The 25,913-nt window shown below is 35.4% G+C and overlaps 2 protein-coding genes and 2 pseudogenes across 3 annotated transcripts; 2 read left to right on the top strand and 2 right to left on the bottom strand.

Annotated features, from left to right (window-relative positions):
- Positions 1 to 5,639: 5,639 nt before the first annotated feature.
- On the top strand, positions 5,640 to 7,043 carry LOC126788914 (sufE-like protein 1, chloroplastic/mitochondrial; annotated as a pseudogene).
- Positions 7,044 to 8,040: 997 nt separating this feature from the next.
- LOC126788921 (NDR1/HIN1-like protein 10) lies at positions 8,041 to 24,415 on the bottom strand. Of its 2 annotated transcripts, none has more exons than XM_050514942.1 (2): positions 23,417 to 24,415; positions 8,041 to 8,409 (listed from the first exon to the last, which is right to left on the bottom strand). In XM_050514942.1, exons 1-2 carry the CDS (start codon positions 24,020 to 24,022, stop codon positions 8,245 to 8,247), a joined length of 771 nt encoding a protein of 256 aa, XP_050370899.1. In that variant the 5' UTR covers positions 24,023 to 24,415; the 3' UTR covers positions 8,041 to 8,244. The 2 variants fall into 2 exon arrangements, with proteins under 2 accessions (XP_050370899.1, XP_050370898.1); XM_050514941.1 differs by lacking the exon at positions 8,041 to 8,409 and adding an exon at positions 22,946 to 23,091 and having other exon boundaries at positions 23,246 to 24,415.
- On the bottom strand, positions 12,409 to 14,459 carry LOC126788915 (patatin-like protein 5; annotated as a pseudogene).
- On the top strand, positions 20,658 to 22,861 carry LOC126788913 (sufE-like protein 1, chloroplastic/mitochondrial). The gene is made up of 2 exons (XM_050514932.1): positions 20,658 to 21,886; positions 22,714 to 22,861. The coding sequence occupies exon 1, from the start codon at positions 20,705 to 20,707 to the stop codon at positions 21,860 to 21,862; it is 1,158 nt and encodes a 385-aa protein (XP_050370889.1). The 5' UTR covers positions 20,658 to 20,704; the 3' UTR covers positions 21,863 to 21,886; positions 22,714 to 22,861.
- Positions 24,416 to 25,913: the final 1,498 nt, after the last annotated feature.

Below are 25,913 nucleotides of genomic sequence, written 5' to 3'. Positions count from 1 at the left end.
TAAACTTGTCTCTTCAGCTATTATTATTTTTTGGTGTTCTTTAGCTGATCTTTTAACATCAAAACCGATTGCATTTATGGTTTATAACCTGGCTTGTGATTACCATTATTCGCTTGCGATCTCTGATATTGTTATATGAACCATTCTCTTGTGATTCTTACCACATGTCTAAGTCTGTATTCTCAGTAAAACTTGTTGTATTTTTCAAACCCGAGCATATCCAGAGTTTGAGTTACAACTTGTTGAAGGAGAAAATAATGCCCAATCAACAAATCAGTTTCTTGTCCTTTACATTGCCAAAATCGCTTGACGATAAAATATATTTTATCATAATGATTACCTCCTAAGGAAATGATAATGAGAATTTATCTATAATGGTACGATTATAGATGGCTAGATCTGATTATCGAGTGACTGGTTATCGTTCCTTTATAAAATTACCTCCTAAGGAAATTTTTGTCTTTCGTTATGAAGATGTTCATTTTTATCTCATTATTTCCCTTTCAATGACTGGTTTTGTCAGAACTTTTCCAATTTTCTTTAGGAATAACGTATTTTCTTGCTAGATTGTATCATGATCCACTATCTATAAATACATGTAGATGATATTTTTTGTAATTTTGGGAAACGTCAGCCCTAGAGTTATATAGTTGTTGTAACCACTCGTCTGAACTTGTTTTAATAGATATGTTGAATCTCCAGTGACTTTTATAAAGGGATTGATTATCCTTTCCTCATCTTCTTGAATGGATGAATCTCCAGCTTTTGTTGATATTGAATTACTTAATGAAGTTACTATCTTCATCTTTTCAATATCCTTCTCAAGATTTTATCTAAGGATTTGCTCTTGTTCTTGTTCATAGAACATCTCATACTTATAGTAAACCAAGGTATGAGCATCATTTTCTTTCTTCCTAACTCTACGATGAAGCATTCTCTATGACTCTCCGATGCTTTAAGTTAGCAAGTATTAGGCTCTTAAGCATGAAATTAAGTACTTAGAAGGAGTAAAGTTACCTATTTTGGAAGGTTCTGACTTCTTTTATTGGCTTGGGGAGTGTGCCTTCTTCCCACATATCGATGTGGGAAATTGAGTTTACTGTGAACAATGGTTCACCTACTGCGGGAGTCCACTTTACGGCGTTGTGGCCAGTGCCGACGTCAGAATTGAGGGTTGTCGGCCATCAGTCTAGTTGTGGAGGCTGCAATGGTGGGATCAAGTTCCCCTCCTGGTCTGGCCTGGAGGATGACCGGAGGTCGGGAAAACTCGCTGGGAAAGTCTCCTCGAAGAGGAGGAGTTAACAATAGGTGATCTAAAATTTTAATCAGGCTTAGTGTTGATGGATCAAGCTCTGTTACTCCAATTTCTCTCTAGAGATAAATATGTTCGTCGTATGAAACCAACTTTGTGGCATAACCCTATTCTTTACTTGTTTTTTTAGCAAAACATGCTTTGATACCGGTTAATGCGGATATAATCAATGCTCAGAAAATCAAGAGTTTTTTTGGTCCTCTTGAAGAGTTTCTTGAATAGTTCTTATTTCTTTCTGAACATAGTACTTGGACTTGAAAAATAATATTCCAATATCCTGGAGTGTTCTTATCAAGCTCTGATCTAAACTTTTTTTACTTTTCTTAATTTTTTTTTCTTGTAATTCTTTATATGTTATTTTCAATCTTCTATATAGTCTAATATAGTATAAACTACTTCAATAATTTCAGATAATAAATAATTATTTACCTTCGAGTATAGAGATTAGATATTAGCTTGCATAATGTCAAAATAAACAAACTCAAATATGGACCTCATACGCTCCGTCAAAACATTAATTAAAAAACAACTAAACTTAGAGGCTAGGTTACCCGAGTGTAAAATTTTGAAAAAGGGAGAGATGACTTCAGCCAGGGGCGGAACTAGGATTGAAAAGTGGGTAGGGCTAGTTTTAGTCCAAAGTTTTTTTTATAGAAAACTAAATACCTAAAGAATACGTAAATTATATGTTGTAAGTTATAACTAAAGAAAGATAATGAGAAAAAAAAAATGGGGAGATAATAGAAATAAATTAATATAGAGTTTAGAGATAGAAAATAGTAGACAAAATTGTAAAGTATAATGATAGAATTTTTTTTTTAAATGGAAAAAGAACTGGGAAGGAAGAGGAAAAAAAATAAAAAAAGCAATATAGAGTTTTTTTTGTCAATATATATATATATATAGTTTAAAGATAGACAATAGTAGACAACGTTGTAAAATATAAGACATCAAGGATAGAGAAAAAATTTTGAAAGAGAGAAGAAATGTGAAGGAAGAGGGAGAAGAAAAAAAAAAGTAATGAAAAAAGTAATAAAACTCTATAGTAGACAAAGAAGGGGAAAAATTGGGAATGAAGAGGAAGAAGAAGAAAAAGGAAAGAAAAAAACAGAATGATGAGAGTGGGAATCGAACCCAGTACCACTTGGTAGGACTGAATTTAAATTAACAGTTAGCCAACTCGACTAACTTAAACATGTGCACATATGACATATATACTAGATAATATTTACAGGTGTTTTTCGGTAGGGCTATAGCCCTACTAGCCTTCCATGTGGTTCCGCCCCTGACTTCAGCTAAATTTTTTTTTAATTTGTCTACATGGTATGCATCGCTGCATATTAGAATTCTCAAGGCAAACACAATATTCAACCACTCAAATGTGGATGTTCATATTGCACATCGAGATAGGCATACAAAGTTACAAACTACTGTCGGTGTTTTTTTTTTGAGAAAAAAATGAAAATTTTACCCTAGCGTCGGTGCATAATAATTTTATAACAAGATTGACCCTAGCGTTATATATATATATATATATATGTGTGTGTGTGTGTGTGTAATGAATAGATATGTAAAGGGATATATAGAGGTTCAGTGAGTAAACAGAGTTTGTTGTACACGTGATAGGAACTAAGATGCGAAAAGAAAATCGGAGGCATAGAGAGTATAAGAGGTCAAGTTCGTGAGAATGTTTGGACTAATAAAAACTGTGTATCTCCGAATTCAAAATACTAGCACGTAATATCGCCAAGCTCAATTCTTATTTGATTAAAAAAATTGCTCTCACTGCTTGCATGTAAACAACCATTATATGAAATATTGTTTCTCAATAAACCAAAAAGATTTTGAATTGGATCTGCTGTTAATAAAACAGATTGATTTTGATTTCTCAAAAAAAAGAAAAAGGATTTGATACTTTAATCCATCGAAACGTTGACGATCAAGATACGATCCATGACGTGTAATGGATCAAATATAGATTTAGTGTAAGTATCAATAATTTGGATTTTATTTTCATTTGTGTGAAGGACCGACATTGGCGTGCTCCTTTCTCTCTTGTTTTCAATCTTTTTTCTAATTTTTATATTTTTTATTATTTAGTATATTAACCCTTGTAAATATTATTTCTTTCTCTCTACTCTAGCATGGACAACCTCAGAATTTCAATTTATCGGTAAAGTTGTTGACACCATAGGACTTTCAGTTATAGTAGTGGAGCTAACACAAAAATAATATATTAATCTAAAATCATTTTTCAATAAATAGGTAGTACATGATCGAGTTTCTTAATTATTGCATGTGTTCTGAACTAAATCATTAATTTATTTCGCCAACAAGACTCGGGATAGATGGGCACATTAATGTGATTAGAGCTAAAAATCATCAATTAATTGTTGGACATTTCTTTCATTACTTATTTTCTCCTTTAACATTTTGTCTTTCTTGTATATGTCAAGTCTAGTCACATAGACACACCATATTATTTCCAAAACTATACAACATCATTATTAAGTACAAAAACTATCAAGTCTTTTTCAAATCTAATGATTATTATTTATTTTAAAAATATCTAATGGTTAAAATTTGTTCTTTACATTTGACTTCATTTTTCTTTTAATTAAATTTGATTATTTAATGATAATTTCTTACCTCTTTAGTTGCAAGGATCTCATGAAATTAATTACTATTTTAATATATTTTATTTCCATATTTAGATCTTTTGACTTTCTTTATTTTTTCTAGTTAGTGCAACTGTACAAGGAAATTAACATTTTCATAAATAAAATACATTTTCAATATGAATTTTGTTAGAATTACACAATATATTTAGTGTAATTAAATTATATATTAATTCAAATTATATGTTTTGCAGATGATTTTTATATAGGGCCTTATATATATGTGTGTATATTCATATGTATTCACATTATCACATATTAAAAAAAAATATGCATTCAAAAAAATATTTTTTTTGACCATTTTTTTCTTTTCGGGAGTTTATTTGTTTTTTAATTAAAGAAAAAAAAAGTTGAAGAACAAATATTTGAGAAAAGTATATTGAGGAAAAAATAGAACTCAAATGTATAGAATACAATATAATTTTTAGATATTTAAAAAAATAATAACCATTAGATTTGGAAAGGATTTGATGGTTTTTATACTGAACAATGATATTACATAAATTTGAAAATGATATAATGTGTCTATGTAACTAGATTTGATACGTAAAATTAAGGTATTTGAGGTCTCAATTTTTAAGGCCAACAATTATTTTCCATTTTCTTGTCGATCTATTTATCTAAAGGTCATTCTTCATTTTCGTGAAACACATGCATGACCATGTTCATCATGAGCAACTCGATCAAGTCGATCCTCTTGCAAGCATTGAAGTTTTTCTTTTTAATTTTCCAAGTCCTCGATCAGTGTTCTTGCTTATAACACATGATCACGATCAACATGTTTTACTCCACGATTGGAAACTCTTTTCACGGACGAATTCTAGATTTCATAAACAACATGAACAATATGTTAAGGCTTGGAATGAATGAAACAGTAAGATGTCTGGGTTTTGGCATCTGTATGTTTCACCCCATGAAAAACCGGAAAATCCCATTCATAAATCACAATGCATGTACTTGGCTTTTGGAAAGCTCAGCTAAAGAAGCTTTCATGCAGATGCTAATATAAGTATATAACCAGTTCAATACCAGGTCCTGAGAATCCGTACAGTTCTTCTTGAACGTTCAAGAATTCTTGATTTTACCATTTTCTCATGTCTATGGAGACACCAATGAATTGGCTCATGCTTGGCTCCTGTTCTTCTTCTACTATGAGCATGCATTTCCAAGAGTGGATTCGCTATAATATCTACTGTGGAAACAAAAATTAAAATCTCCAAAACACATGTATATATATATATATTTTTTTTTCCTTCTATCTTACGTAAAATTTTAGAGGTTGCTGCAAATAGTTCTTTTGCTTCAAATAATTAACTTCTTCTGGTTTGTACATGTCCTAATTAAACCGTCCCAAAACCTTTTGCCAAAATTAGTTAAAGCTATACATCGGCTGAGATTGTATTATTTCTTTGACTCATTTGTAACTTACAATGCATAGTTTTTTATCAGAGATTCTTCAATGTACTGCGTGACATATTAATCCATATAGTGTCTGATTCTTCATGAAAAACTCTTATTTTTGTTAAAAGGGAAGGAAACAAAAACAAATGTTAAATATGGTGGCCTAAAACGGTGCGTTTAGAACTTGGGGGCGGGGGGGGGGGGGGGGTTTATACTTCCAGCCCGGCCCAATGATGGTGTTCCCCCTACCCGATCAATCGTCTCTGTTTCTCTGCAACTCTCTGCTTCCACCACTCACAACTAAACCGAACCATGTCGTCGTCGTCTTCCATCTCATCCTCCCTTCGACTATTCACTACCAAACTCCCCACCAACTCTTCCTTCGCCCCCAAAACCCTCTCCGCCTTCCCCAAAAACCCAAACTTTACTTCCTTCACTAGACCCTTCACTTTCCAAAGAATCCCCACCATATCCTCCTCCTCCACCTCATCACCCTCCACTCCCCTCCAGCCAATCGAAGAACTCCCCCCGAAGCTTCTAGAAATAGTCAACCTCTTCCAGTCCGTACCTGTCGCCAAAGCCAAGTACGAGGAGCTCCTGTTCTACCGCAAGAACCTTAAACCCCTCGAAGACAAGTACAAGACAAAAGACAACAAGGTCGAAGGTTGTGTCTCGCAGGTTTGGGTCCGGGCCTACCTCGACTCCGACAACAACGTCGTTTTCGAGGCCGATTCCGACGCCCAAATCGCCAAGGGTCTCGCGGCTCTGCTCGTCAAGGGGCTTTCGGGTCAACCCGTGGAGGAGGTTTTGAGGGTCCGACCCGACTTCGCGCTCCAGCTTGGGCTTCAGCAGAGCTTGTCACCTGGTAGGAATAATGGGTTCTTGAATATGTTGAAGTTGATGCAGAAAAAGGCTAAGGAGTTGATTAGTGAGTCGGATTCTGTGGATTTGGGGTTGAATTCTGAGTTGGGTAGTGTAGAGTTTTCGACTTCGGGTTCGAAAATCAATGGTGGATTGAGCTCTATTCTGAGCAATTGAGTGGCAGTACTGAAAAGAATTCGAATTCGGGTTTGAAAATTGGTGATGGGAATAATGAAGCAAGCTTAGAAGGAAATGGGGAGGAATTGGAGGTGGTAGAGAGTGTTTCGAATGAGGAGGAGTTGAATTCGGGTGGTTTAGGAGGTAGAGGGAAGAGAATTAAGGAGGCATTGGAGAGGGAGCTTAGTCCTGTGGAATTGGAAGTGGAGGATATATCTTACCAGCACGCCCGGGCACGCTGGAGTTAGAGGGAGTGGTGATGGTGAGACACATTTCAATGTTAGAGTTGTGTCGAAGGAGTTTGAAGGGAAGAGCTTGATCAAGAGGCATAGGCTCATTTACGCCTTGTTGCAAGAGGAGTTGGACAGTGGACTACATGCATTGTCAATTGAGGCGAAGACGCCAGCTGAAGTGAATGCGAGGTGAAGCTGCTGTGGCTCCGGATTAGAGGTTTGATTTGTATTTTTGAATGAGCTCTTACATTACAGTGATCGTTTAATTTGGTTACTGCTCAGAATTTTCAGACGTAATGTACACATAGTGGTCTAAAAGTTTAGAACATACTTTCATTACTTTGTCTTAAAACTTTATAATAAATCACATCTTGGTCGATCCTTGTGCTGTCTACTTGTATACTTTGTTTGTTATCAAGATTCTTCATTAGATTCATTAATTTAGCATAAGACACTGGATTTTACTTTATAATTTGAATATGATATGACACTCAAATGGTAATTGCCAAGTTTCTGGCTGAGATACTCTCTTTGTCAACTAGGCGTAGCTCACTGTCATATTAAACCAGAGGGACTTTCCTATGAGGCAGTTTAGATTTTCTTATGGTATTTCCCTGTGCTGCAAATTCTTTTACTATATAATTAGTGTTTATTCTTTTGATCTTTTCTTATGCAAAGTATAGAGATGGACTAGTTGTCTTGTGCTGGCTGTTTCAGTCAGTGAATATTTAGGGATATTCCTCTGTGAATTCTTGGCTTGCAGTTAGGCAAGATGGATGGGTGAGCATTATGATAGTGGGAGATATACAGTGTGGTATCAACTTTTCATACTGGGATATTTCCAGTATGTTTGTAACAATGGTTGGGCGTAGGAAGACAGAAGTATAAAAAAGAAAAAGAAAAAGAAAATAGCGTGTTGTGTTGAAACAGCTGTCCATTACAAGAACATGTGACTATGACCTTTCTGTTTCAATTAAAGATAGCTCTTTCTATAATTATGGACATTTAATTTGTTGATGAATCTAAACACTGATGGTATGTTAGGTGCTTACTGATTAGGGGGACACTTCAGAGTACGACTGTCTCAGAATGTACCCTCTATGTAAAATGCTGCAGTCGGATTCCTGGGGAGCTAATATTTTGGATGATTCTATAGCTGTAGTTTTCTCTGAAGTTTTGAATCAATATATAATTTTTAAATGAATTCGTTATGTTATCAAACAAGTGCATCGTAGTTGAATATTCTGGAAATATTAAGAATGCAGAATTTATGTGGAGATCAGCACAGGATCCTAGTTGATTCTCCATATAATATTGATGGTACTATGAAACTTCCTTCCTCAAATAGATTCTGGTTTGAGGACTCCCTTTAATTTCCTAGCGCATTTATTATGTACTATTGCAATGATACGTTGATTTTTCTCCTGTGTTTTTCAACATAAACAATATTGTCAGAATATAGAACTAATTTGTTCTACGATAGAAACTATACATTCTCTCTTATACACCAAGAATTCCATTTAGATCTCAATGTAGACAGAAGGAAAAAGAAAAGATCGTACAAGTATTGCTCCTCACCAATCTATCTTTTGGTTCGGCAACTTTGGTCAACTAAAGCACCTGTCGGTGGACCTGTCATCTGTAGCTGGCATCTGCTATGCAACCAGTAAGAAAAGTGGATCATTCCCAGACTGGCTCTCACTTTGAATGTTCCTCTTATATTATAGTCGACCCTGTTGTTCTGCACCTGGGTTCGAAGCGCCAGAGCATGATTCTGTGGCAAGTAGACAAAACTAGACACCAACTCAACTGCTTCCAACCTTCCTTCTTGAGGTCTTAAGAGTGAAATGGTCAAGATAGTTCCATCTTGATATATGGTGCATGTGTTAATATGTAGTAGATGTAGAAACAAGTTGACATGGTACAGATTTATCAACATGTTTAAACATGTGAGTGATTGAGCCTAAATGTGATTATACATGCTTTTTTTGTTGTGTGTCAATTGCTTACCGCAGATTAAGTTAATTGACTCTAGAGATTACTAGAACTTACTCTTGTGCTAGTCAAAGCTTATAGTCATTGTATATCTTGATTGGAGAAGTGATAAAGGCACTTAAGATCTACCACTATTGTCATATGTGGCACATGACCCATATTTTGTGTATACAAGATGTGCACCCCTTAGTTAACAACTTAAAGTTTATATTATGGTCTTCTTGTCATCACCCGCATAATCTTAACCTTGAACCTTAGAATAGTTATATCTCTATCTTTGTTATAGAACTTAGTAGAGCTGTACATGAGACATATACATGAAGACCAAGGAGGAAGATTGTGAAGATGAAGTAAAGGAATAAGTGTGGGATATCAAGCTGGTTGTGTTGTATTGAAAAAAAAATACATAGAGAAAATCGACGAGAAAGAAAAAAAGTTATTTTGTGATGTCTAGCTTGATATCCCAGGTTAACTGTAGATACAAAGAATGAAATAAATGCCAAACAAGATGAAATTCGGCCACAATGGTGATATGTTTGGAAGAATGCAATGGTGAAGATGTTTCAATGGTTGTAAAGTTCGAAAAAGTCTCTTCATTGATACTCTACTAGGTTTTAGAACTTGTTTGAATTCCATATCCTTTTGTTCTATAAACCTATGAGCTTAACCCCATTACAACTTTATAAAGTCATTTTTGATCCTCAAGATAGACATGTATTGATATGTGGAGATAAGTCACAAGAGTTGAGCATATAGTTCGGTCCATTTGGCAAGGAATTGAGTTGAGTGAAAACCTTAGACATAAGTTGAGAGAAACACTTATAGCATACCCATGTGAAGTTGAATCTTAACTTGTTTATTGCATGCTACACTTTTACATTCACCCTGATTATGTCTTCGTCCTACATGTTACATGTGTATTTTGTATTGACATTAACCTTCGAAATTCCGTGGATTGAATATAAATATCATGTGATCTTGGTGTTGCAATGTTAGGGAGATTGCTTAGACAAAGTGTTAAGGACATTAGAGTTTTGTAGGTTCATGTTATTGTTGAGTCTTTTCAAAGACTTAGTTTAGTGTATTGCTCGAGGACTAGCAAAATTTAAGTATGGGATATTATAATAGGGTATTGACCCCTATTTGTCATTTACTATATTGATATAATTTTCTTGATAATAAGGTATCTTTGTTAGGTACTTTTGCTCCTATTAGGTCCAGTTTGTCAGGTACTTATAAACATAATTGATGAAGGAAAAAAAGCTCTGGCAGGAGATGCAGATGCAGCTTATGAGTCAATGACATCGTATCAATTTGTCTTCATCTTACATCTCATGGAAGAAATTATGGAGAACACTAATGAACTTTGTCTAGTGCAAAGTAAATCTCAAGACATCTTGAATGCCACGAGGCTTGTTTCTACCACTAAGGATTTCATTGAAAAGATGAGAGATGATGGTGATGCTTTATTAACCAAGGTAAATTTCTTTTGGGAGGCACGTAACATAGAGATATCATATATGAATGCTCCTTACGTTGCAAGAGAAAATCGAGCTCGTCACCATAATAATTGGACAATTATGCGGTTTTATCAGGTAGATACATTTAATGCTGTCATAGATTCCCAATGGAAAGAGTTGAATTATCAATTTAATGAGCGTTTTGTAAAGCTACTTACTTTAAATTTAGCTTTTGATCCTGGTGAATAAAAAAATCATTCCAGATTGATAGCGTATGTTGGTAGAAGAATTTTATCTGCATGACTTTACATGAATTTTTTTAGTATAATGTAGTCCGAAATGAAGAGTTCAAAAACTTTTCAACTATTTACAACATATCTTAGTGGTTAGTAAGAACTAAAAATCAACAACATATCCACTTGTTTATAGAGTGATTTCGCTTGTACTTACTCTTCCAATGTCTTCAACAACTACATATCGATCGTTTTCTGTTATGCGTATAGTCAAAGCAAGGCTTCGTAACCGAAAGGATAATGATTTTCTTACAGATGCATTGTTGATATATATTGAGAAAGAAAGTGCAGAAAACTTCACATTTGATTCAATAATTGATGATTTTCAAGATATGTAAGAACAATGACCTTATTTTGATATATGTTGTATTTTATTCATCTTGTCGATTCTACGTTTTATTGTAAATTGAATTTTAGATTCTTTTAAAGCTATTAAATAAGATTTTTATATTATTATTATATTATTGTCTTTTATTGTCTTTTATTTTTCAATTTATGGTCGATGTTTCGGTCCTAATATTTGAACCCCCCAAAGATCAAACATGGCTCCGCCACTGGCTAAGATAAAATGAAAATGACCTTGCATCAATTAGATAAAGGAAACGGATTGTATGCACCGTGGAGTGCAGACACCATCAAATATTTTATTGATATCTAGATAATCACAACCGTGGAGTGCAGACACCGTCAGATTCTTTTTATTATTTATGGAAGCCATTAGTTTTTTCTAACGATCGCATTAAGTCGTTAACAAACCCACAAGGTAAAAAGAGTTGACGAAAACCCTAAATACCCAAAGAGATGGCGGCGGTTATGTGTGTCGGACGGGTGGTAATATAAACCCAGTCGGAATAAAGTTTGTGGTGGTTGGGGATTCATAAATCATGGATGAGATTGTATTGCAGATTCCTCCTATTTTAACAGAGTAGTTAGGCATCAATCATATCATGGTCTTGAAGTTTCTTGGGGATTTCGTGGAAGCATATTGGTACCGACTGGATATATACTACTATTCAATCTATTATACACAATGGCTTTGCAATATTTGGATCGTGAGTACTCATATCAGATCGGATATGGTTGGAATTTTTTGAAGATATCTTGTTGAGGGGAATGAATTAAAAGGAGATGCGGGGATTACAGGTCTGATAGAAAGATGGAGCGCGGCCTGGGTGCGCCGTTCTACAATTAGATATCCCTGGAATTGCGGCGGAGCTAGGTTTGAATTGGAGTGAAGGTTCTGGGTTTGATTTGGCTCTCGGGTCTGAGTTTGGAACTTTCGGGTGCACTTCCGATTCCGGGTCCGGTTTTGAACTACACTCTCCTCTCAAAGCTTACCTTCCACGTGGTGATGCTAAATCTTCAATTACTGTTTCTTTCTTATTTGTGGACACTGTGAATCAAATAAGAGTAACAAAGACATTTCAAAGAGTCACGTGATGAGACATGTGGTGTTGGTGCCCGCACACTGCTAAAGCACTGAATACACTCTCTTAGATAAATAGCTAGCTTCTTGATTTCTTGTATTGATCAACACCGATCCAGCTTTTTCGATCGAACTGTTTTGATATTTAACTGCAACTGTTCTAGCTCTTTGTTTTGTTGATACTTGATAGCATAGAATTGCATATATAAGATGAAAAACGAAAGACTTATTTTAGGAGAATTAATGTAATAAGCATCAGGATATGAGAAACATTATCTTTATTTATTAATAAGGAAACTCTTATTTAGGCATTACATAAAATATTTAGTAGAAACATTGATTATATATTCTTCCTTATATAAACTATTCTATACTAATTAAAACAACATACATACACCGGGGTATTACGGAGATTAAATCTACTAACACTTATATAAATCATGGAACACGGTTCATCACAAGGTCACAACCAACATGGTAATTAATTGGTATTTTATTGAGGGATGACATATATTTATAACTTTATATTAATCGCATACTGAACGAGGGTCGATAGTTTGGTGACTTTGGTCTTAGGCTTCAATATCCTTGTGGTGACCATGGTCGTCGACGCTATGACGTCTCTTCCTCTCCTCAACGAGAGCTACCGCCATACTACAGAAACAAGATGAACAAGTTAGTGATGAGAGACTTTTCAATTAATGTATAGAATTAGAATATATGCAAGTTTTGCTATGAATTTTAGTATAGATGGAGATGAATAATACTCTCGGAGTGCCTTCTCATTTGTGATCTCGGGTTCAACAGGCTCACGGCGACCGGTTGATATATTCATCTTTGCAACCGGTTTAGCTAACAGCTTCTTCCCAGCTTTCACAAGCTTCTTGAGGTTCTTTTCAGTAGCATTGTCCATAGAGGTCATGTCTATAGGCAGTTCATCTTCCTGCACCATGCATTTTGTACTTCTATCAGTACATGGTACGTAATTATGAGGTCTTGCAATCAATCTTAGCTTCTACATGCATGTTATGATTTACAGTTTATAGTATCTTGTTATATACGATCAAGTTGTTTACCTGAATCCGAAGGTAAGTTCCGTCAGACCAAAGAGATTCCAAAAGGGTAATAAGTTGGTAATCGACCATGCCACTACTTGCTTCAGTGAATACTTCTATCAATGGACAAGTAGGTGGAGGCCCCGCATGAATCATCCATCCACCAATACCCCATTTAGCTGCTTCGTCAGAGCTGTATGAACACTTATCCTTTGGTTCACCAGTACCCAACGATATCAGTAGTACCGGATTAGCCGCCAAATCAGATCGGAAGTTGGGATTTTTGTTCTTGATTTCTTTTGTCACTTCAGTTATAGCAACCAAACTCTGAAAAATAATAAATTGCATACAAATGAATATACATGAGCGCACTTAATTCCATGCCGTAAGCAAGGTTCGGGAATTTTTGACTGCTGTCTGCTGATAACTAGTACCGGATTATTAGCAGCCACTCCGCCATCAACGACATGGTATTCCCTAGTATTGCTGGTTCCAAATTTGTGAGCAGGAAAATAGGTTGGTGCTGCTGAAGTTGCCATGCAGATATCAGAGAGTTTAGCCGGATCTGTCTCCTTGTTCGAATTGCGTTTCAACTACAATGACCAATAACATATATGATATAAGATTTGCATGTACGTTCTCCAATCTATAGTTGACAAACGAAAATCGTATAATACTCTGAGTATTAGAACTGTATGCCGTAGTCGCGACTAATTTAATGACACTTAATTCTAAAAGAAAGAAAAGTACAGACCTCGTAGCTTGAGAATATGGCTGGCTGGAGCAGTTTTATATCATAACTCGGGATTACAACGTTGGTTAATGTCTGGTTCAACCGTATGGCACTTAATTTTGCCTCGACTATATCCAGCAACGGAGTCGCAGAATATTTTGGTCCACGCAATGGTGGCATTTCCCGGAAATATGAAAGGAATGCTTTTATCTTTGCTGTTATTGTTGATTTCCAACCATTTTGATCGGGCCCTGTTGCTTTTATCGACCAGTTGCTGTTGCATAGGCCAACAAGCATGTATAAGGAAATTAATTAATTAAACCGACCTCTGGAATTACGTTTTATTAATCAGTAAATTAATTAAGCTAATTTAATTTATTACTTTTCTAATGGGAAGATCTTAGGACAATTTTCAAGATAAAAAGGGACAATCTGATCAGCACTAAACAAGGGGCGGTTGTTTTCATCAGGAGCACTGAGCATGGCAGTCACAAGTCCGCCGGTGCTCGTCCCTGCAATCACATCAAAATAATCGGCCAGTCTTGCATATGAATTGCCCTCCTCTTCCTGCATAAGTAAGATAATCGATCAACTGCACTTGTATACGTACACGAATTAAGATTCATCAATATATCGAATCATAAATTAAGAATCCGGCCGTATATAATCAAACCTTTTTGTTTAATTTGTTGCTTACCTGAAGCATCTTCTCTAGGGCAGCGAGAATAGTTCCGGGGATAATCCCTTTGACTCCACCTCCATCAATGCTAAGGATAGTGATCAGTTTTCCCTTACGAGGAGGAGGATGGCGGAGGAATGCACTTGCTTTCTCCATTCTAACTAGCTAGCTCTAGTAAAATAAGGAAGGCTTTAGCAGTTGAGGAGAATGAAGCTTACATGAGCTGGTTAGGGTTTATATAGAGAGCTTGAGTCTGATATTTCATGCAGGTACGTACTATTCGTGAAGGTCAGGCAAACACAATATTTAACCACTCAAATGTGGATGTTCATCGAGATAGGCATACAAACTACTGTCGGTGCATTATTATTATTATTCTTTTTTTTTTAGAAGAAACGAAAATTTTACTGTCGGGGAATTATAAATGAGTTTATAACAGGATTGACCCTAGCCTTATGTGTGTGTGTGTGTGTAACGAATAGATATGTAAAGGGATATATAGAGGTTCACTGAGTAAACAGAGTTTGTTGTACGCGTGATAGGAACTAAGATGCGAAAAGAAAATCGGAGGCGTAGAGAGTATAAGAGGTCAAATACGTGAGAATGTTTGGACTAATAAAAACTGTGTGTCTCCCAACTCAAAATATTAGCAGGTAATATCCCCAAGCTTAATTCTTATTTGATTAAAAAAAAGCCTAATCGACTTAAATTTATAGAAAAAAAAAAAGAGAGATAAGGAATACTACTTTCTTTTCTTTTTTATTTTCTAAGCTAGCAAGTAAACACATGAAAAAATTGCTCTCACTGCTTGCATGTAAACAACCATTATATGAAATATTGTTTTATCTGAAGAAATAAACTTCTTAACAAACATAAAGATTTTGAATTGGATCTACTGTTAATAAAACAGATTGGATTTGATTTCTCAAAAAAAAAAAAACATATTGGATGTGATACTTTAATCCATTGAACGTTGATGATCAAGATACGATCCATGACATGTAACGGATCAAATATAGATTTAATGTAAGTATCAATAATTCGGCTTGTCTTTATAATGACTAATTTTCCTGTACGCGTAAAGGCACATGTGAAGGACGCAGTCTCGCTTGCGGTGTTTTATTTTCATATGTGTGAAGGACCGACGTTGGCATACTCTTATCTCTCTTGTTTTCAAGAAACGGATTCAATGCACCATAGAGTAATTATTTTATTATTTTATTATTATAAATGAATATTAGCCACTAGTATCTAAGCACGGTTATTGAGGTTAATGTTATTTAAACAGTCAACTTCCATTTAAAAATATTATATAAAAGGATAAAATTATATAAAAAATAAGTCCATAATGGAAATAAGGGTTTAGTTATTTCCATTAAACCCAAATTAGTATAGCTACATGATCAAACAAATGGGTCAAAGTTGTCCTTAAATTTTTCTTTAATGCTCTTAACAAATAAATCAAGTGAACAATCTCCAGTTTTTACCAATTATTATCTCATCAACTACTTAATTTTTAACTAAATGGATTTCTTAGAATTATTATCATAATACACGATATGTGGCATAACTCCTTTTTGTAAATAGAAAAATGTGAGTTTGACTCACGCTAAACTGGTTATAACATTTTAATTATTTATTTATTTATTCATAAAAAAAAGTATTTGACATTTTAGTTAATTTGATTGACACAGTATAAATTAAAAAGAGAAGGAAATTGGTAAAATTATTTATAACACACATAGAATATTTGGATCCTCTTATCCAAATGTTTTTAGTGTATTTAGTATCCTTATTTCATATGTTGATGATTTTACCTTTTAAGAACCCGATAATTATATTAATGGTACTACAATTGAGCAAGTGGATATGAATCAAAGTCATTAGGTTCTCTTATTTATATTCACCTTACTGTCACTTTGGAAATGTTCACATGATTTCATACATTGCGTGAACATTACACAACATCATTAGACACATTGGTTTCTTTTTGCCCGTAATATAGAAAAAGAAAAAGTAATTTTTGACCATTCATATGTCACCGACGCAGCTATATATGTTGTGTAAATTATATATGTTACTTCGAGTCTTCGACAAATTAAAAATCATTTAAAAACTATAATCTGACAAATTACATGCAAATAGTACTCTAGTCTTATATACCGTTGTTTAATTAGTTGAACAAAGTTGAATTGATAATTAAATTAGTTTATTTTTCGGTTCGGTCAAATATATTTATCCTCAATATTACATGAAAGTTGATATTTGCCCTCCCAAATTTATAATCCACACTCTTATTTGGTTAAAATTCTTATAAAAGACAAAACTTGAGCCGAGTAATGACAAAACTTAAGTTACAAATTTTAAAAAGAGTACATAAACTATGCTAATTTGAGAATATTAAGATTACCCTACTTTGAAAACTAAAGCATAAATATATCAACTATTTAACTCTACTCAGTTTCGATAAATCTGTTAACTACCTAATTACGGTCCATGTATATTATCAGCTTGAGTTGTAAGTTTATCTTCCTCTAGATTGAATTAGAAAGTTCATGCACATAAGTTGTAGTTTTAAAAGTAAGATACCATTACATAACTGATTTAACTATAAGTGGAGCATAGTTCATGTACTATTCTTACAATTTTGCCTACTTGAAAAGAAAATGTGGAGTGTGGACTGTAAAATGAGTAGTGTTAATTTCAGCTCCCATTTCCATTACATGTAAAAAAAAAGAAATAAATTTAGGAAAAAACAATTGTTTGTCTTTGTAAATGCACTGGTCACGTCATATATATTCTTTGTGATTTTGTATGGCAAAGTAGTTGGTTGCATATTGTTACTCTTATAAAAATATTATGGAAACTAAGAGTTCTCATGGCTTAAGAGTACATCTCCATAATTGAAATTTTTATATATCTATACATTTTGATATACATTATTTAATGCAATTATAGTTGTATAAATAATGTATGGTACGTTTTTTTTTTACTTTTTTACAATTTGTATATTTTGAATATAATCTTAATTTCTACAATTTTTTTTTCCGGAAAAAGAATCATATTTATTTTTAAATGGTTGAAATTTACTTATTTAGAGGAGAGACGATAATTATTCTCTTGGAAGTAATTAAAAGTGTATCTTGAAACCCGAAATGTTAAAATCTGACAATAAATGCTGTGAAGGAGGAAATAAAAGTAAAAAAAAGGTGGTAAGTGACATCATTTTGTTTGTTTGTAGGAGATGAGCTAACGTCTGTTTAATTGGGTAACTGCCACGTCATTAGTATTTGCTGGTGCCCATGCTCCGGTGGAGTGCAGAATACACTCCCTTGTTTTCAATCTTTTTTCTATTTTTGTTGTCATATAGTATATTAATCCTTGTAAATATTTGTTTTCTCTCTACTCTAGCATATGCATCCTCCAAACTTCATTTTATTGGTGAAGTTTTGACATCAAAGGACTTCCTGTTACAGTAGGAGTTAACAAAGAGCTAATATATTAATCTAAAATCATTTTTCAATAAATAGGTAGTACATGATCGAGTTTCTTAATTATTGCATGTGTTCTGAACTAAATCATTAATTTATTTAGCCAATAAGACTCGGGATAGATGGGGCGCATTAATGTGAATAGAGCTAAAATCATCAATTAATTGTTGGACATTTATTTCATTACTTAATTTCTCCTCTAACACTCTGTCTTTCTTGTACGTGAAACACATTTTCTTGTCGATCTGTTTATCTAAAGGTCCATCTTCATTTTCGTGAAACACATGCATGACCAAGTTCATCATGAGCAACTCGATCAAGTCGATCCTCTTGCAAGCATTGAAGTTTTTCTTTTTAATTTGCCAAGTCCTCGATCAGTGTTCTTGCTTATAACACATGATCACGATCGACATGTTTTACTCCAAGATTGGAAACTCTTTTCACTAAGGAATTCTAGATTTCATAAACAACATGAACAATATGTTCAGGCTTGGAATGATTGAAACAGTAAAATGTCTGGGTTTTGGCATCTGTATGTTTCACCCCATGAAAAACCGGAAAATCCCATTCAGAATAACTCCACCTTGTGAGCCTAGCCTCATGGCCGGCACTGGTAAGTATCCATAATTCGGTTTGTCTTTATAATGTCTAGCTTTCTTGCACTCACGCGCAAAGGCGCATGCGAAGGACGTAGTCTTGCGTATAGTTTTTTTTTTTTCATGTGTGAAGGATGTAGTTTCGGAATTTCAATTTATTAGTAAAATTGTTGACATGAGAGGCTTCAATTAGAACAGTAGTAGTAGAGATAACACAAAGTATATTAATCTAAAATCATTTTTCATGATCGAGTTTCTTAATTATTTCATGTGTTCTGAACTAAATCAATAATTTATTTCGCCAATAAGACTCAGATGGGGCGCATTAATGTGATTAGAACTAAAATCATCAATTGTTGGACATTTCTTCATTACTTAATTTCTCCTCAAACACTTTGTCGTACGTGAAAAACATTTTCTTGTCGATCTGTTTATCTAAAGGTCAGTCTTGTAAGTATGAACTAGTATTAATTGCCATCTTCAGTAATTTTTTTGACGTACTGGCAGTTGGCTGGCGCCGTAAGTGGTTGGTAGTCTTTAATTTGCACGAATATCTACCATCACAAGGAGATGGGGAATTAATGCTTCTTTATATTCAAGTATATGGATGTTTTGTAGGATTCAGTACAGGCCAGATAGATAAATTATCTGATAATATATGTTATACATTTAATGAATAATTAAACTATTCATTTAGAGAAAAATTAAAAAAATTCACGAGTTTTCATGGGTATATTTTCACAAACTGGTGCCAATCATAATTATTAGTGAAGTAGATTTTAGTTTTGTTTTCATATTTGTATTTTTCTAGGCATGAACCATGTTGGTTTTAGAGAGAATTATTTTTTTTTAAATAAATAAATAATCTGATAATTAACTTTACTTAATCATAGTTTACCCATGATAATTTATTTTAGAACATAAACCAACATAGTACTGTCCAGAAAAACACAAATATCGAACACAAATCTAAAATCTAATTTACTAATGATTATGATTGTCACCAAATTGTGAAAATATACTCGTGGAAGCTATTAATTTTTTCTCAAAATGAAAAGGTTAATTACTCAAGAACATATATTATCAGATAATTTATATATATATATATATATCTCTTACATGTGGCCTGTTTTGAATTGGGAGGTGATATCATCCGGTGTAAAGTAGTATGTAGTTGTAGTATGTAGTCGCGCCTACTGGACTTTCCGGCCAGTATCAATATCTGCAGACCTTGCTCTGGGAAATCAAATTCATGAGATTCTTGTGAAGCTTGAATAAACACATGCATGACCAAGTTCATCATGAGCAACTCGATCAAGTCGATCCTCTTGCAAGCATTGAAGTTTTTCTTTTTAATTTGCCAAGTCCTCGATCAGTGTTCTTGCTTATAATACATGATCACGATCAACATGTTTTACTCCACGATTGGAAACTCTTTTCACGGACGAATTCTAGATTTCATAAACAACATGAACAATATGTTAAGGCTTGGAATGAATGAAACAGTAAGATGTCTGGGTTTTGGCATCTGTATGTTTCACCCTATGAAAAACCGGAAAATCCCATTCATAAATCACAATGCATGTACCTAACTTTTGGAAAGCTCAGCTAAAGAAGCTTTCATGCAGATACAAATATAAGTATATAACCAGTTCAATACCAGGTCCTGAGCATCCGTACAGTTCTTCTTGAACTTCTTGATTTTACCATTTTCTCATGTCTATGGAGACACCAATGACTTGGCTCATGCTTGGCTCCTGTCCTTCTACTATGAGCATGCATTTCCAAGATTGGATTCGCTATAATATCTACTGTGGAAACAAAAATTAAAATCTCCAAAACACATGTATATATATATATTTTTTTTCCTTCTATCTTACCTAAAATTTTAGAGGTTGCTGCAAATAGTTCTTTTGCTGCATATAGTTAACCTCTTCTGGTTTGTACATGTCCTAAACCGTCCCAAAACCTTTTGCCAAAATTAGTTAAAGCTATACATCGGCTGAGATTGTATTATTTCTTTGACTCATTTGTAACTTACAATGCATAGTTTTTTTATCAGAGATTCTTCAATGTACTGTGTGACATAGTAATCCACATTGTGTCTGATTCTTCATGAAAAACTCTCTTATTTTTGTTAAAAGGGAAAGAAACAAAAACAAAGTTGTTAAATATGGTGGCCTAAAACGGTGCGTTTAGAACTTGGGGGGTTTATACTTCCAGCCCGGCCCAATGATGGTGTCCCCCCTACCCGATCAATCGTCTCTGTTTCTCTGCAACTCTCTGCTTCCACCACTCACAACTAAACCGAACCATGTCGTCGTCTTCTTCCATCTCATCCTCCCTTCGACTATTCACTACCAAACTCCCCACCAACTCTTCCTTCGCCCCCAAAACCCTCTCCGCCTTCCCCAAAAACCCAAACTTTACTTCCTTCACTAGACCCTTCACTTTCCAAAGAATCCCCACCATATCCTCCTCCTCCACCTCATCACCCTCCACTCCTCTCCAGCCAATCGAAGAACTCCCCCCGAAGCTTCTAGAAATAGTCAACCTCTTCCAGTCCGTACCTGTCGCCAAAGCCAAGTACGAGGAGCTCCTGTTCTACGGCAAGAACCTTAAACCCCTCGAAGACAAGTACAAGACAAAAGACAACAAGGTCGAAGGTTGTGTCTCGCAGGTTTGGGTCCGGGCCTACCTCGACTCCGACAACAACGTCGTTTTCGAGGCCGATTCCGACGCCCAAATCGCCAAGGGTCTCGCGGCTCTGCTCGTCAAGGGGCTTTCGGGTCAACCCGTGGAGGAGGTTTTGAGGGTCCGACCCGACTTCGTGCTCCATCTTGGGCTTCAGCAGAGCTTGTCACCTGGTAGGAATAATGGGTTCTTGAATATGCTGAAGTTGATGCAGAAAAAGGCTAAGCAGTTGATTAGTGAGTCGGATACTGTTGATTTGGGGTTGAATTCTGAGTTGAGTAGTGTAGAGTTTTCGACTTCGGGTTCGAAAATCAATGGTGGATTGAGCTCTATTGAAAATGCTGAGCAATTGAGTGGCAGTACTGAAAAGAATTCGAATTCGGGTTTGAAAATTGGTGATGGGAATAATGAAGCAAGCTTAGAAGGAAATGGGGAGGAATTGGAGGTGGTAGAGAGTGTTTCGAATGAGGAGGAGTTGAATTCGGGTGGTTTAGGAGGTAGAGGGAAGAGAATTAAGGAGGCATTGGAGAGGGAGCTTAGTCCTGTGGAATTGGAAGTGGAGGATATATCTTACCAGCACGCCGGGCACGCCGGAGTTAGAGGGAGTGGTGATGGTGAGACACATTTCAATGTGAGAGTTGTGTCGAAGGAGTTTGAAGGGAAGAGCTTGATCAAGAGGCATAGGCTCATTTACGCCTTGTTGCAAGAGGAGTTGGACAGTGGACTACATGCATTGTCAATTGAGGCGAAGACGCCAGCTGAAGTGAATGCGAAGTGAAGCTGCTGTGGCTCCGGATTAGAGGTTTGATTTGTATTTTTGAATGAGCTCTTACATTACAGTGATCGTTTAATTTGGTTACTGCTCAGAATTTTTAGACGTAATGTACACATAGTGGTCTAAAAGTTTAGAACATACTTTCATTACTTTGTCTTAAAACTTTATAATAGATCACATCTTGGTCGATCCTTGTGCTGTCTACTTGTATACTTTGTTTGTTATCAAGATTCTTCATTACATTCATTAATTTAGCATAAGACACTGGATTTTACTTTATAATTTGAATATGATATACCACTCAAATGGTAATTGCCAAGTTTCTGGCTGAGATGCTCTCTTTGTCAACTAGGCGTAGCTCACTGTCATATTAAACCAGAGGGACTTTCCTATGAGGCAGTTTAGATTTTCTTATGGTATTTCCCTGTGCTGCAAATTCTTTTACTATATAAGTAGTGTTTATTCTTTTGATCTTTTCTTATGCAAAGTATAGAGGTGGACTAGTTGTCTTGTGCTGGCTGTTTCAGTCAGTGAATATTTAGGGATCTTCCTCTGTGAATTCTAGGCTTGCAGTTAGGCAAGATGGATGGGTGAGCATTATGATAGTGGGAGATATACAGTGTGGTATCAACTTTTCATACTGGGATATTTCCAGTATGTTTGTAACAATGGTTGGGCGTAGGAAGACAGAAGTATAAAAAAGAAAAAGAAAAATAAAATAGTGTATTGTGTTGAAACAGCTGTCCATTACAAGAACATGTGACTATGACCTTTCTGTTTAAATTAAAGATAGCTCTTTCTATAATTATGGACATTTAAATTGTTGATGAATCTAAACACTGATGGTATGTTAGGTGCTTACTGATTAGGGGGACACTTCAGAGTAGGACTGTCTAAGAATGTACCCTCTATGTAAAATGCTGCAGTCGGATTCCTGGGGAGCTAATATTTTGGATGATTCTATAGCTGTAGTTTTCTCTGAAGTTTTGAATCAATATGTAATTTTTAAATGAATTCGTTATGTATCAAACAAGTGCATCCTAGTTGAATATTCTGGAAATATTAAGAATGCAGAATTTATGTGGAGATCAGCACAGGATCCTAGTTGATTCTCCATATAATATTGATGGTACTCTGGTTCTTCCTTCCTCAAATAGATTCTGGTTTGAGGACTCCCTTTAATTTCCTTGCGATTTATTATGTACTAGTGCAATGATACGTTGATTTTTCTCCTGTGTTTTTCAACATAAACAATATTGTCAGAATATAAAACTAATTTGTTCTACGATAGAAACTATACATTCTCTGTTATACACCAAGAATTCCATTTAGATTTCAATGTAGACAGAAGGAAAAAGAAAAGATGATACAAGTATTGCTCCTCACCAATCTTTATCTTTTGGTTCGGCAACTTTGGCCAACTAAAGCACCAGTCGGTGGACCTGTCATCTGTAGCTGGCATCTGCTATGCAACCAATAAGAAAAGTGGATCATTCCCAGACTGGCTCTCACTTTGAATGTTCCTCTTATATTATAGTCGACCCTGTTGTTCTGCACCTGGGTTCGAAGCGCCAGAGCATGATTCTGTGGCAAGTAGACCAAACTAGACACCAACTCAACTGCTTCCAACCTTCCTTCTTGAGGTCTTAGAGTGAAATGGTCAAGAGACTGAGTGGCTATGAGCCTATCAGAAAAGTATAGTTCCATCTGCAGATACTCAAATCTTGTATCTATTTTCCGATTTGGGTTGGAAAAATTTGCCAGGAAAGCAAAGTTACCATTGAAATACTCTGGTGAGTCGAAGTAGATGGTGCTGAGCTTTGCATTAGGGATATCAAACAATGGAATTCTAGGTCTTACAACAAGGAAGATGATCAAAGTTGCAATTCCAAAGAAGATTAGAATAAGGCTGAATATGAGACATACTATAGCACAACACCATACAAGGGGATTTGTTCGTTGACTCTGAGGTGGCCAGAGCATCGGTTGTTTTTCTGATTTTCTGGACTCATGACTAGCTGCTGCAGGAACCAGAGCATCTTGATTTCGAGCATATTTTGATATGATGATTTGATTCAGAGAGAGTGGTTTGTTTTGCTTTTGGGCTTGTAGTAGTGGTGAAGGTGGTATTGGAGATGCAGGTGGAGGGGCAAGGGGCAGCATATCTGCCAAAATAGCAAGAAGAAGAACAGCTGAAACAGATAATGAAGGGGATAGAGGAAGATGGTTGTTTGTTTAAATAAACTAGGAGATTGGTTAAAGCAAGTTAAAGGGAAATAAGCTTTTGATTGAGGGATAGTGGAGCCAATTTGTTTGTCATTGAAATTTGCAAAAGGAGGTGGGGATTGAGCTAAAGGTTGTGTTATCTTAGATGTTTTGTGTTTGAATGGTTTTGCTTTTGAAATTGCTACAATGTTTGAGAGGTCCCATATATTCTGCAAAGCGCTTAAGTTCCTTAATGGCTTCTTGCTACTTTTGATTGGCGTGATTTGTTAAACTTAATCAAAGTAGCGAATGGTGGATGATATAGTAATCTATGAAATCAATGGCTTTGGAGCTTATGCTGCATCAACTTCACCATGTAGCTGCTTTACCTTGTGAGAACTTGTGTGTTTTTAATGTTTAGCCCCTAAGGAATTATCTGGCGGAAAGTGGGAGACCTTACTGTAAAGATTGTGCAGAAAATATTGAACAAAAGTTTCTAGAGTAATCAAAGGCATGTGTTTTGATTTTTGAAGTAACCCATACCTCAAACTGATTGCAGGTTTATTTGTCATTTCCTTCTTAAAGGGTCTATTATGTGGTTTGAGCGGGATGCATAACTCTCAATCTCTCATACTTGAGAAATGTATGAAGAAAGGTGAGGTATTAGAATTCACAACTACTGTGGCATCAAAATATACAGGTTAGTAGTTAGTACTACATCTGATTATGCGGGTCTGGTTAAGTGACCCTAAGGATCACCAGCAGGGTTGCTCCTTTACAACACACTAGTTCTTAAACCTAAATCGTGTTCCATAGCCGAACCCAAGCGAAAGCCTTGTGGGGTTTGAATATCTCAAATTGGAGAACAATTTCATAAGACCAAGGAGAGCTCGAGTCTACTGCATCACAAGAGCAAGCTAACACCAGCGCAATATCTCTAACTTACCAAATGCTGAAGCTATCATGAGATGGTTAATTATCAAGCTGAAACAAGAGCTAGTTGGAATGCTGAGGCTATTGAGTACACTACAAAAGTGTCATGTGAAAATGATTCCCTTGATACAACTTGTATAAGGCCAATGATTTACTTCATGAGGAATGCTTCTGCAACATGGCATTTTCACCGCAGTTTCCTGCCACAGAATTAAGCTGGACTCTAAAAAGTCTAGAGCTCTCTTTGGTTCACACCATCAACATCACTTATCATATCATCCAAAGACTTGGGAGCTCAGATGAATCCCGATGACTGACATTTGATCGCCTGCCCTGTGAAAACATAAAGAGAACAATCAGAGTTCCAGTATGACTGCCACTATTGTTAGATCTATTATTCATAGAAAAAAAAACTGGATGGCATTAATGAGAGACAAGAGAGCAATCCAATATTCAGAGACAGTATGAACTTACATTTTTCCTTGTGGTTTAGCTTTTCAAAACATCTACAACTAGCTTCCATGGTCCATGGAAAGTAATTATGTTATCTAATGCTTAATAGCTAGGGAGCTATAACAACTTCCTGTGACTATGTAACATAACACAGAACATATCCACGCCATAAAGACTCCAATGCCCAACTCCGAACCCAGCATAAGATTTCCATTGAGAGGAAAAATCACTTATTTATGTAAATGAGTTCAAACATGGCAAACAAAGGCCAGCCGGTATCAATTTCAACAGGCCAAAAAATTTAGAAAGGGGGAGATGACCACCATGCATCTCTCCAACTTCATAAAACAAAACGTCAAAAACAGAAAAAGCTTTCCTGCACTCTCGAAATACAGTAACATGAATGTAATTGTCCAAAACACTAACCTAAGTCTGATGCATACAATTTCCGGATGATCATTGA

Source organism: Argentina anserina, chromosome 3 (genome assembly GCF_933775445.1).
Source record: "Argentina anserina chromosome 3, drPotAnse1.1, whole genome shotgun sequence".
NCBI classification, from domain to species: Eukaryota; Viridiplantae; Streptophyta; class Magnoliopsida; order Rosales; family Rosaceae; genus Argentina; species Argentina anserina.
Note: the sequence above shows the minus strand (reverse complement) of the source record. Positions and strands in the feature narration are given on the sequence as shown.

Excerpts from the sequence above, each read along its gene's own strand:
- LOC126788913 (XM_050514932.1), top strand. The coding sequence starts at position 20,705 with ATGTCGTCGTCTTCTTCCATCTCATCCTCCCTTCGACTATTCACTACC.
- LOC126788921 (XM_050514942.1), bottom strand. The coding sequence starts at position 24,022 with ATGCTGCCCCTTGCCCCTCCACCTGCATCTCCAATACCACCTTCACCA. Across the intron at positions 8,410-23,416 it reads CTCTGGCGCTTCGAACCCAG|GTGCAGAACAACAGGGTCGA; the intron begins GTGCAGAACAAC and ends CTTCGAACCCAG.